The sequence below is a fragment of the Rosa chinensis genome, chromosome 2 (genome assembly GCF_002994745.2).
Source record: "Rosa chinensis cultivar Old Blush chromosome 2, RchiOBHm-V2, whole genome shotgun sequence".
NCBI classification, from domain to species: domain Eukaryota; kingdom Viridiplantae; phylum Streptophyta; class Magnoliopsida; order Rosales; family Rosaceae; genus Rosa; species Rosa chinensis.
Window position 1 is genome coordinate 48,807,558 of NC_037089.1, and position 12,131 is coordinate 48,819,688.

General features: G+C 39.9%; 2 protein-coding genes across 3 annotated transcripts; one reads left to right on the forward strand and one right to left on the reverse strand.

Moving 5' to 3' along the window:
• On the forward strand, positions 1-4,870 carry LOC112187414 (organic cation/carnitine transporter 4). Its single transcript, XM_024326182.2, has 2 exons — positions 1-638; positions 3,345-4,870. Exons 1-2 carry the CDS (start codon positions 215-217, stop codon positions 4,538-4,540), a joined length of 1,620 nt encoding a protein of 539 aa, XP_024181950.1. The 5' UTR covers positions 1-214; the 3' UTR covers positions 4,541-4,870.
• A 367-nt stretch (positions 4,871-5,237) lies between these two features.
• LOC112185992 (proline-rich protein 36) lies at positions 5,238-12,131 on the reverse strand. 2 transcript variants are annotated; one of them, XM_024324335.2, is made up of 7 exons: positions 12,074-12,131; positions 10,337-11,207; positions 9,935-10,247; positions 8,672-8,761; positions 8,038-8,109; positions 6,666-7,949; positions 5,238-5,973 (listed from the first exon to the last, which is right to left on the reverse strand). In XM_024324335.2, the coding sequence occupies exons 2-7, from the start codon at positions 11,189-11,191 to the stop codon at positions 5,756-5,758; spliced, it is 2,832 nt and encodes a 943-aa protein (XP_024180103.1). In that variant the 5' UTR covers positions 11,192-11,207; positions 12,074-12,131; the 3' UTR covers positions 5,238-5,755. The 2 variants fall into 2 exon arrangements, with proteins under 2 accessions (XP_024180103.1, XP_024180104.1); XM_024324336.2 differs by having other exon boundaries at positions 10,337-11,204; positions 11,905-12,130.

A 12,131-nucleotide genomic window follows, 5' to 3' on the forward strand; every position in this document is an offset into this window, starting at 1 on the left:
ACATTGCCCTTCTTCACAAAAGAGGTCCAATCTCTTTCGTAGCTCCAAGACCCAACCCGAGTCAAAATGCATAATCCAACGTATCAAGGGATAAGATACCCTCCACGTGTCCATCCCAGAAGAATCTGGCTCCTCCTAGAACATATATAAAAAGGGCCTCGGCGAATACTTCGGTGGCATACCAAGAAGTTAAAGCCATTACAAAAACAATAACATGACTTCATGTGATCCGGGTGACCGGAGCTCCGATCTCCGGGCACCCCTCATCTCTGCCGCAAAGAAATCCGCAGCAGAGAACGAAAAGGAGAAGCTATGCATCGACGACATGCTCCAAAAGTATTGCGGCGAGTTCGGGCCGTGGCAGGTTTGGCACTTCGTGCTGACCAGCTTGGCTTGGGCTCTGGAGGCGTTTCACACCATGGTTATGATCTTCGCGGACCGTGAACCGAGCTGGAGATGTCTGGATGGGTATTCGGGCTGTGATTCTAACGCGCCGAGCGTCTGTGGGCTCACACCGGGCTCGTGGGAGTGGCTCGGTGGTCCGGTGAGTTCAACGGTGGCGGAATGGGGTCTGGTTTGTGAAGAGAAGTATAAAGTTGGGTTGGCTCAGGCCTTGTTCTTCGGCGGCTGTATGATTGGTCAGTTTTCCTACTCTTTCTCTCGTTTTAGTTAATTGGTAATTATTTGTTATTTCCGAAAATGCATCAACCATTCATATTTGGTCCCGAGAAACCAAACCATTCATATTCATGCAAAGAAAACAAGGATCAGATTTGTTACTAGTTAAAAATGTAATATAAGATTAACATATCTAGACACAACTGTACAAAAGTAGTTGCGTTTTTGGACCACGTTGGTTGATAGCGAGTTTGGCACTGATAAGATGTATTGACATGTGGGAGGATGAAGACAATGAGCAACTATAGAATATCTTTTTTTGCTTAAGTTTAGCCAGAAACCAAGTTGACGGATTGCATCTAGCGATGGACTGATACATTGAGATGTGGGCGAGATGCAGTTTGACCATATCCCTTTTAAAAAGGCCATTTTAACCTTTATATAGTTATGTGCGTTATTTACTATTTCTAATCAAGTAATGGATAACAATTAGTGACCATAGACAATTGCATAATTAACTATCTGATTGTTTTCAACTTTCTACTAATTGTTTTATAGACTAGGAAAATTCGAATTTGACAACCTCATCGTAAAAGAATCTGTAGAATAAGTAGAAACGATCTATCATTTAGGAAATGATTAAAAACGTGATCATTATTTTTCTTCTCGATGGTACAGGTGATACCACATTCATGTTTTTTCCATGTAGTCTGGGGTTTGCACTCGTTTTATGACACTCCCGTAATGAGATCGATGCTAGAATTTCTTGTCAAACTCAGGATCGAGTTTGACAGTAGATTCCACTTTCGAGCTATATCTATCTAGTTTGGAGAATTTTTGAGCTTCAGTAAGTATTTAGTAAATCCATCTCCAAATCATGGGGCAAAAAAGTATATCTCCACAATAATGCTGGTATGGATAAAGTTTGATGAATAGTTAAAGATATTTAGCACCATATTTATGAGTGGCGTTTTAAATTTAATGGTTAATTTGAGTGACGGAGCTATTTAAGAACGAGATGGGTCGCGTACAACCCCCCACCCCCACCGCACAAAGCAACAAAAAAAAACGACTAAACCCATTTCCGCTATTAGAAAATTTTTCCTACGTCTGCTTTCTATGTCTTCAATCTTCATCACTGAACAAATGTTCAATCCTGTATTCATGTTACTTGAAATGAACATCCCGTTGGCGAGTTCTCAAAAGTCAATATCATGCATGTTTATAATAACTGATGTAAAACCAGGTTACCAGGAGTATTTTTCAAAAGGAATATACTTCTACTAGCCAGCAGAGAAATATTATTATTTATTTATTGGTTTTTTTTTTTTTGGGTAGTAATAATAGCTGGAGAAGATGGACTATGAGAAGCAAAAGCTGACTAAAGGTCAATATATGCGGGTGCTTTTGGCAAAAGACGAGCCCTGATCTGTGTCTTTATGTATTTATAAAAGCAGCAAAGCATGCTTTGTTCTTTGCGACTGCAGTGCTTTCTTGACGTGAGAATTTCGGTGTCAGTTTGTTTGTGATCCGATTCCTAGATATATCATTCTAGGCTTATCTGACCAGTTAATAAAGTTGCAGAAGTAACGACGATCTTTCACGTGTTCTTTCTCTCTATTGAACATGAAGTGCATGATCATCATTTAATCTTAGGGACATTCAATCAGTTGCAACGAACAAGCCTCTCAATCAAGTTTGGGTTAAACATGTACAGTGCCATTATTCCCTTTAGTTTAACAAAATGAAAGATGCTGCTGATGCTTCTCTCCTTTTTCAAAACTGACCAAACATGTCCACAACCAGCAGCTAGCTTTTTTACAGATTAGAAAAGGTTATCCGTTCCAGTTTAGCTGTAAAGGGACTACTTGTTCATCTTTCTGTTTTTCCCTTTTGACACTTCTTTAGTATAGTAGCATATGCTTCTCAGATAAGCCTTGATGCGGTTACGACCGCAAGGAAAAGTTGATTTAGTTTCTGCTTTTCGTTTTCGCTTCTAATTTTTGGAGAGTGATAAATTAGTCACTGACACGTGTACGTAGCATTCATCACCGTTCCCCTTATCTTCAGAAAAATGTCCGTCAGTTTGTGTGTGCCCAACTCATTGGCTGAACAGTAGGTGGACATCTCATCTATTAGTTCAACTAGACATGGCATGCTTGGCCATCTTTGAGCTTTGAAACTCTAAGTTCTTCGAGGGAAAGGGAAGATGACACCCGGTTCTCAAGACATGCCACTAGTCCATGTATACTTTGTCATGATGATCGAGTATTCGTGATCATTGTGGAAGAAAGTTCTAGCACACATTTCTTACCAGTATGCAACTACAACATGACTAGTCGCTTTCCTTGCCCATTATATAACTAGTCGCTTTCCTTGCCCATTATATATACTATGAACTAAATTACATGATTGCATCTTACCTTTAATACCAAATACAGACAAGGGCGATCGATTTTGTGAAGGCAATCTATACCACTTATCACTGTTCTGTTCTTTAAATTGCTCATTATTGTAAATAAACATTGTCCAGCAAAAGTGTTGGATAAAATATCTAATAGAATATGTGTAAGATGAGAATAAACGATTTCGAAAAGTTATTCCACTCCCGACCATGAAAATAATAAACAAGAATTCTTATATCCGCAACATCTATATATTGAAATTAAATTTATTTGCTGTAGATGTTCACCGATGCTTATTGTACATTACTTTTTAAATTTCAGGTGCGGGAGTTTTTGGGCATTTTTCAGACTCATTCCTTGGAAGAAAAGGCTCCTTAACGGCAGTATGCGTATTAAACACCATCTTTGGTTGCTTAACGGCATTCTCCCCAAACTACTGGGGCTACGTAGTCCTCCGTTTCCTCACCGGCTTCAGCACCGGTGGCGTAGGGCTCTGCGCCTTTGTCCTCGCAACTGAACCTGTAGGCCCTACAAAGCGCGGGGCCGCAGGAATGTCCACATTCTACTTCTTCTCAACCGGCATCGCACTACTTGCAGGCATAGCCTACATTTACCCATCATGGCGCGAACTCTACATTGCCTCATCGATCCCCTCCTTCCTCTTCCTCGTCGCAGTCCTTCCCTTCCTCTCGGAGTCCCCGAGGTGGTACCTTGTACGAGGCAAAGTTAACGAGGCCACAAAACTCATGCGTGCCATCGCCAAGTCAAATGGAAACCACCTCCCCAGTGGAGTCATCCTAACCCTAGACGAAGACACAAACGACACTGATCACCACCATGAAACTTGCTTTAGCTCCAATGACAAAGAAGCCATGAGTGGTTCCCTCATTGATGTGATCAAGTCACCAATGACTAGAATCCGGTTGTTTCTAGCGGTTGCCATAAACTTCTTGTGCTCAGTTGTGTACTACGGCCTGAGCTTGAACGTTGTCAACCTAGGCACCAACCTCTATCTCAATGTACTGCTCAATGCGGTTGCAGAAATGCCAGCATTTACAATCACGGCGATATTACTAGATAAGTACGGAAGGAAGCCACTGGCCATCGGGACGCTGTGGTTTAGTGGAATTTTCTGCCTTGTTGGGAGCTTGATGAAGAGCATTGGGATTTGGAAAGTTGTGAGAATGGTGTGTGGGATTTTAGGGATATTTGGAATGGCGGGGACTTACAATTTGTTGTTTATTTACACTATGGAGTTGTTTCCTACCGTCGTTAGGAATGCGGCTCTTGGTTGTGCAACACAGGCGGCGCAAATGGGGGCGATTCTTGCACCATTCGTGGTGGTTTTGGGGGGCGGTTTGCCATTTGCGGTGTTCGCAGCGTGTGGGATTGCAGGGGGAGTGTTTGCATTTTATCTGCCGGAGACGTTGAATAAGCCTTTGTATGATACGATGGCTGGGATGGAGGATGGGGAGAGTACTCCTAGTACTGCTACTGTCTGCACAAGTACTGTATGAAAAACATGTTCAATTAGAAATAGAATATGAAAAACATATTCTTAAGATATAATACACCTATGTAGTTTTCTTTCTTCCTATATGCTTTTCCAGTTGAGTGGTTTTTTTTTTTCTTTTTTCTTTTTTGTACTAGTACTCCTAGCTCATTACGGTGGGCTTATTGGACCAGGGCTTTACATGCCTTGGGCTGCTTGATTGTTGTGGGTTGGGTCAGTTTGGGTCCATTAGGACCCTGAAATTTTAATTTTTCAAGAAGCTGCTATGGGCTTTGCAGCCAAGGTGATGGAGGGTGTAAATCTTTTAACGGTTTTAATTTTGTTTTTGGTCGCATGAACTTGGTGCTCTGTTGATTTTTTTAGTCTGCTTCAGAGTTTTAGGTTTATGTTTGTAAGCTTATCTTCAAGAAGTGGGTGTACTGGGGGTGTGCTGGGTAGCTTGTTCTACTTTAGAATAGGTAATTTGTTATACTCTAAAAACGACTCTTTCCGACGACTCTTAAGGGTTGCCATTTATTGTACTGCTTGTTGAACTTCACTAATGGATGACCTCTTTTTATTCAAAAAAAGTTGAGTGTTGAGTTCTTATTAGCATCAGAGGTGATCTGCTTACGGTTATAAAGAAAAAAGAGGTCTTTTTTTTTTAAGAAGAAATTAAGAAGGAAGAAGAAACTCAAGAAAGTTTCGTAGAGGAAGAACAAGTGTTATTTAGTAAATGAGTAAAGGATAGTTTGGACTTTGTCTGTCCATACATGTCTATCTATGTAAAAATTCAAACAAAGGTCCATATGTGCACATCAAAATCTGGGCATGTCCACACTATCACATGGATCCTACTATAACAATGTATGTGAATAGTTGAGGGATCCAAACTCATTTAGACAAGAATATAGGAACCCCAAATATGTGGGTTAGGGAAAAAGAGAGAGAAAAAAAACACCCTAGCACTGGATAATCTATGAAAAGTTAAGGATCGATGACAACTTTAACCACTATAGAACTGCATCCAGCAGGTTAGCAAAACAGGCTGTCTACTATATACACCTCTTAATGACCTATACTTATAAACCAAATCACCTTTGCCAGCAATCTATACAGGTGAACCGAACGGATGTATGGTGAAATGTCTAAAATTTTCATTCATATCCCCTCAGATTTGGCTCATTGGAACAGACTTCAATATGGTTAGGGATTTGAAAATTAATAAGCATGGCTAGGTTCAACTCTCGCCAATGGCACAAGGAATGCATGGAGGACTTTTATTTTCATCTTCCGGGGTGATGAGCTGCAAGCAATGGTCATGGAAGGTGTGGCCACACGGTAGAACAGCAACAACTGGTGCAATAGGTGGCACAGAAACAGGGCCGTCTGGTGTGAAGGCAAGATCCCTCTTGCATATCAAGCACTTGTGCCCAATTAGTTGAGTTTCATCAGCAGCTGCAAAAGAAAAGACTTTGTATCATCATCACATATGGTTAATCCTTACCTGTACTACTGAGACCATTTCAATCATTGTAAGACATATCAAATTAATAAAACACTAAAACTGGCATAGATTGCAAATGAAGGCATTAAGGATGCTAAGCCTTCGAGTTTAAAAATATATATGGTGCAATAACAGATTCCATTCTGTTAGGATTGCAAATGAAACTCTGAGCATAAACAACTCCGTTAAACATGAGCCTAATCAAATTCTTGAAGGTTTATACTCATCTGAGCACAAAAATTTTGGCAAGACTGTACATGCAAGATCCTTGTCGACCATGGGGTGGTCCAACACTCCTACAAACTCAAACTTACAGGTAGAAGAATCATCTGTTTACTCATATCAGGTGATTGAATAGAGAACATTATTTGGGAAAAAAAAAAACTGAAACAATGGAATCGTATGAACTGCCGATGCGTAGATTCAGAAAGGACCTAACATGTCTCTTTAAATCCTGTAAACATGGATAGAGTGCTTAACTATGCCTAGAAATGGCATTAGAAACGTCAAATTCTTGATATTCACATACAACCGCAATTTTAAATTCCCAAAAAATAGTCATATCAGAACTGTAAGGTAAGTAGAATAGATAAGAAGTAGATATTTGAAACTATAAAGACATTTAAAGATGAAATAGACATACCATTCCATTTTATATGGAGTACTGGATCAGTCTGGTGTTGAGGTGGCAGAGGTGGAGCATTAACTTTTTGTGTGACTGGTAGAGTAGTCTGGGGTGAGAAAGGTGGAGCTATATATTTCCGTGGAACTGGGGAAGCAGTCTGAGATTGGGGTGGGATTGGTGGTGGAGCACTAAATTTTGATGACAGTGATGAAGGAATATGAGACCTGGGTGGCAAAGCAGTCCGAGGTTTTTGGGGAAGAGATGAACCTCTCAAGGATTTTGGTGGCAGTGGTCGGCCAGTTGTCTTTTGTGATGGAAGTGGAGAAGCATTTTGAGGCTGAGGTGGGTAAGAGGGACCATTCTGGGATAAGGTTGGGGGTGATGTAGTACTGGTGATGGGTAAAAGAGATGGAACCGTCAAATATGGAAGCGGGAGTGATGTAGTAGTTTTGGCTTGGGGTAGGAGAGAGTGAGCCGTCTGGGATTGGTGTCGAAGTAATACATTCCTTCTGGTTTTGGTTGGTATAGAAGAGGTTGTGGGTGGTAATGAGGGTATACTCTTGGCTTGGGTTTGGATAGAAGGAGCAGTCTGGGATAGGGATGGAAGTGATGAAATGCCTTTGACTTGAGGTGCGAGAGATGAAGTAGTCTGGAACAGGAATGGGAGTAATGGAGTACTTTTAGCTTGGAGTGGGAGAGAGGGTGAAGTCTGGGATAGCGATGACAGTGATGGAATACTTCTGACTTCGGGTGCGAGAGATGAGGCGGTCTGGGGAAAAGGAGGCAATGATGGAGCACTCTTGGCTTGGAGTTGGAGAGAGGGAGCATTCCGGGTCAGGGATGGGAGACCTTTGACTTCGGGCGGAAGAGCAGACCTGGTCTGGGATTGGGGCTGGTTCAGTGGTGTGCTTTTGGCCTGATGTGGGAGAGATGGAGAAGTATGATCTCGACTTGAGAAAGAAGCATCCTGGGATAAGATTTGGAGTGAAGAAACTTCCAGGAATGGAGCTTCTGCAGTTAGACCGGTGGAATATTGAGTTCTTCTTGCCTTGCTGGGATCAGCATGGGAAGTACCTGTGAATGTTTCTGCTGCACCCCTCTTAACAGATGTTCCAACAAAAGCCCTCGAACACTGAGAAGTCTTACTAACTTTGGTAGCTGGAATTTCTTCACCTGAAAATGTGGGTTGAGCTTGGTAACTACATGCTGAGATTTCAGCTGCACCCCTCTTAACAGATGTTCCAACAAAAGCTCTAGGAGGTTGAATAGCTCTATTAACTTTGGTAGTTGGAAGTTCTTGACCTGAAAATGGGCAATTGCAAGGATAGCATTGAATTTTAGAGGTGTTATCCCAGCACATCTAGACTCAAGAGTTTTATATAGTAATTACCGGTTATCACAGATCCAGGATGGTATGTAGAAGAAAGAACAGCACTAACGACTTCAGGTTGATAAGGATTACCTGCAACCATCATTTCCCACCATTATACAAGATTACTAGCTGCCTGACCGAGTGCGAGCCAGTGTCCTAGACTAGAACAAGTTATGCATCAATATTGGAATCATAAACACAATTTCTATTTGTAATAATATTCTGATTAATATATAAAGTTGAACTCTAGCATAATCATCATTGTTGTTCACATCATCATTTTACTCTGTTGTTATTCCTTTGTAAATCAATTGGCTACAGAGGAAAGTAGGAAACCAACTGATAGTAATATTTTGAAAATGCATTGTGTATAAAATAACTGCTCAGTTGAACACTATGTTTGGCTAAGGTAACTCCCCTGCAACCAATTTAGGATTTTTATTTTTTTACAATAAGAGTACCGAACAAGAATATTATTTTCAAGAGAAAGGAATAAGATATCATCATGAATCAACTCCACAAAAGATATTGTTCTCTCCTCTCCCAAAGAAATTAAGGGAACCAAAAAAAAAAACATCCTAAGGTTCAGAAAAGGACGAAATCTTTCTCTTAAAGTAGGCATGCTAAAGTTTTAAAGGTGGAATGACCATACTAGCTAGCTGGCTGAACCTGAATTCTTCTGGAAAAAGACCTCTTTCAGCAACTTTTGCAGCAATACCCTCATTAGATGTGAAAGGCTTCCCTAAAGAGAGTTGCAGAGTCAGTCAGCAGGGAAGCTACAGAAAATGTAAAGTTTATCAAAATCTGCTATTGGACATAAGCATATGAAAGTTGTTGTAACCAAGATCAGATAAAACGGATTATACACATTCAATTTCTAATAGAAACAACTTCTTAATATCTCAACACAAACATTATAAAAGAAGATAGATAATATTAGGCATGATGACTTGTTACTGTGAAAAAACATGAACTCAAAAAACTTGTGTATTCAATTCGAGGGACAAAAGTTTTTGTTAACTATATATGATTATTCTCTTATTACCACCAAAAGGTTCTGAAATCATATATGACCGATGAAGCTCCTCAAAGGTTAGCCAATATGTAAGAGGACTGCAAAGAATAAAGTGCAAAAACCATAATTTCTATTACAGTCAATCATATCAGTTCATTACAGAAATGGATATATTTAAGGAGCGAAAACTGTATAATAAAAATGAAATGGATATATTACAGAAATGGATATATTTAAAGAGCAATTGATTTCTGATGTGGAAAATGTTTCTCTTTGTTGGGTTATAAATGCGCATTACTACACTTAAGTTCACAGTCATCCAGAAATATAATGAAAGTATTTTAGTTCTAAGTTACGGTGGCCACCATTTGTCCCAAGCATGCTTGTCACATGCTCCAGCTCAGTAAATAGCCTACACAAATTGCCAAACCTGGCTGACTAAGCTCAATGAGTAGTGACCAGAGCAGATGGGAAACACGGTCTCACATTATGATCCATCCCATCAAGAAATAGCTCCAACCAAGAAGATACATTCTCTTCCGAGACATGGTGGTAGGAAACCTAACCAAGGTTCCTACAAGCCAAATCATGATTATGGCTTCATGCTCCACTGAATAAAACCATACTGTATAAATTTGGAGGCAGGAAATTTAAGATATTTTTGACAGAAGCCTTACTGTAGTGGCCAAACGACTTCATGAAAGACACCAAAAAGGATCCCCGCCAAGAAAAACATCAGTATGTAACAAAATCAAACTTTTGAACCCTCTGAAATTTCTAGCATGTCAGCAATACCAATGTAGAAAATACCAGCCTAGAAGAGAAACTAACATATGCAACTTCCATTTTCTAGAATATCTGATAACAAGAGGAGAGCACAGTACTAGTATGCAAACTTACCGGATTGATTGTGCAAGTAAGCATTTCTTGTGCCTGATTCCATATGATGATTTTGTGATTGGTCAGACAGTGGTAGACAAGTACTCGTATTCAGACAAGATGACAACGGCAACTCATTCACCTTGCTCAGTCCAGAATCAGGCAGCCTCTCTAGGCTATTACCAACTGGTAGAATAGGCACAGCTGGGTAGCCCTGAATACCGTTATTAGGATCAAAATATAAAGATCTTTCATCGCAGTTCCCTTCAACTCCAAGATAGACATTCATGTTTCCCGGCACAAGAAATTGTTGCCGCTTCTCAACTTGCCCCATCTGTGCAATAAAAGGTGGTTTCAGTTTTGACCTAGATATACCATCGTATATATTATTTTATTATTATAAAAAGAAATTTGGCTACTCACATTGTTCTGAACGCAAGAAAAACCAGCAGCTACTTCAGGGAAATGATGCAAACTTCTGTTGGCGTTTTGACTGTGAAATATGTTCGACTGAGGAAGGACAGCCCTTTCAGAATCATAACCAACATTTCTTCCTGATAAATCATTTGACTGGCATCCAATTCCAAGGGTTAGGCAACTCCAGTCAAGCCTTTCTGGATGGTCCTCTTGACCTCCACTAATCAAGAGATTGTTATTTATCACAATTTCTACATCATCTAATGTGGACCATGACATAGGGGTGCTACCTCCATCACCAGTGAAGTTATCAATTAGCTGAGGCCTGCTTATATCACTATCTAACTCTCCATCCTGCTGAATACTATTTAAGGCTGCAGCAGAACCTACACCAGATACCAATTCCCTATCAACATAAGGCTTTTGAAACTCGCAGACTTTGGAGGAAGCATTGACCACATTATGAGGAATCATTGAATAACCAAAGTCAGTGTTCCCTTCGCAACAGAGAAAATCTGAATCTGTGATTGGTAGGATTGGCATAAGACCCTTCCCATATACCGAACCATCGTCAGGGACAGGATTCTGAGAGTTACTGAATGGAGTGAGATCATTCATCAAATTAAGATCAGTCAGTGGCATTTGCTTAGCGTAAGGGTTAGACATTCCATCTGTCCCAGGAAAAAGAAATAATGGCACTAGCGGATCTGGCATGGTTATATCATCAGCTCCAACAGAAGTACTACTGTTAACAGGCCCCCCGAACTTAGCAGCTTCATTCTTTTCAATTTCTTCAAACCATTGTAATAGTGAAGGAGATCCAGGCGGGTTGTCTTCATGCTTCGACTTATCATTTGCCATTGTACAGTCAGCACTGAATAGAATTAAGTCAAAAGAAACCACTAAAAGTTTAAAACAAGGCATCTTCTAGTTCAAGATATAGAAACATACTGTGAAGCACATAATATACTTTTTCTTGATAACTATAGACATTGGTAAAGCCATAAAACCATAAAACCCGAATAACAAAAGAGCTCTTTAGAAAAATAAGATCAAAGCATGCCAAGAGAGTCGATCAACAAGGAACCTAGATACCGAATACAACAGTCAATAAATTGAACCATAGAATCAGAAACAGAAGATAGAATGTAGCTCACAAACCGAGGGAAATTCTTGATCCAGAAACCTATATTTGAATAAAATAAAAAATCCAACAAATGCTGAACTCTTATAAGTGTACATTGTACAAGTATGAACTCACTTTGCCCAAATAAGCCCTAAAACCATCAACCGCAACTGGATATCAGTCAGGGATAAAAAAAAAAATAAACACGAAAAGAAATCACAAATCAAATTAAAACCACACTAAATAATTTCAAGATCACTAAAGACCCGGAATATTTCAACCAACCCAAACAGCCAAACCTAACAAATTTCACCGCGATAATCACTAAAATCCTACACGATCGGACCAAATAAATAAATAAAAAACTGGAAAATAGTAAACGAAAACAGTAGATTAAGAGTGTGAGGCTCGTAGACGAAGCGGAGGTGCTAGGTTAAAACCACATTACCTGTAATAACACTCTGTAACTTAGTCGGCGAAGGAAAACAAAATTAAAAATTGCAGAAAGAAAAGGTTCAAGATCAAATTCAGAGATAACAAGAATCTTGATCGAAGAAGAGAGAGTATGGAAGAGGAGGAGGAGAAATTGAAATTGCGAAGGTGAAAATCAGGGTCCGTGTGCTGTGACGAGTGATTGTGATGGATGAGACGACGGAGACTTTGGTCTCCTCTCTT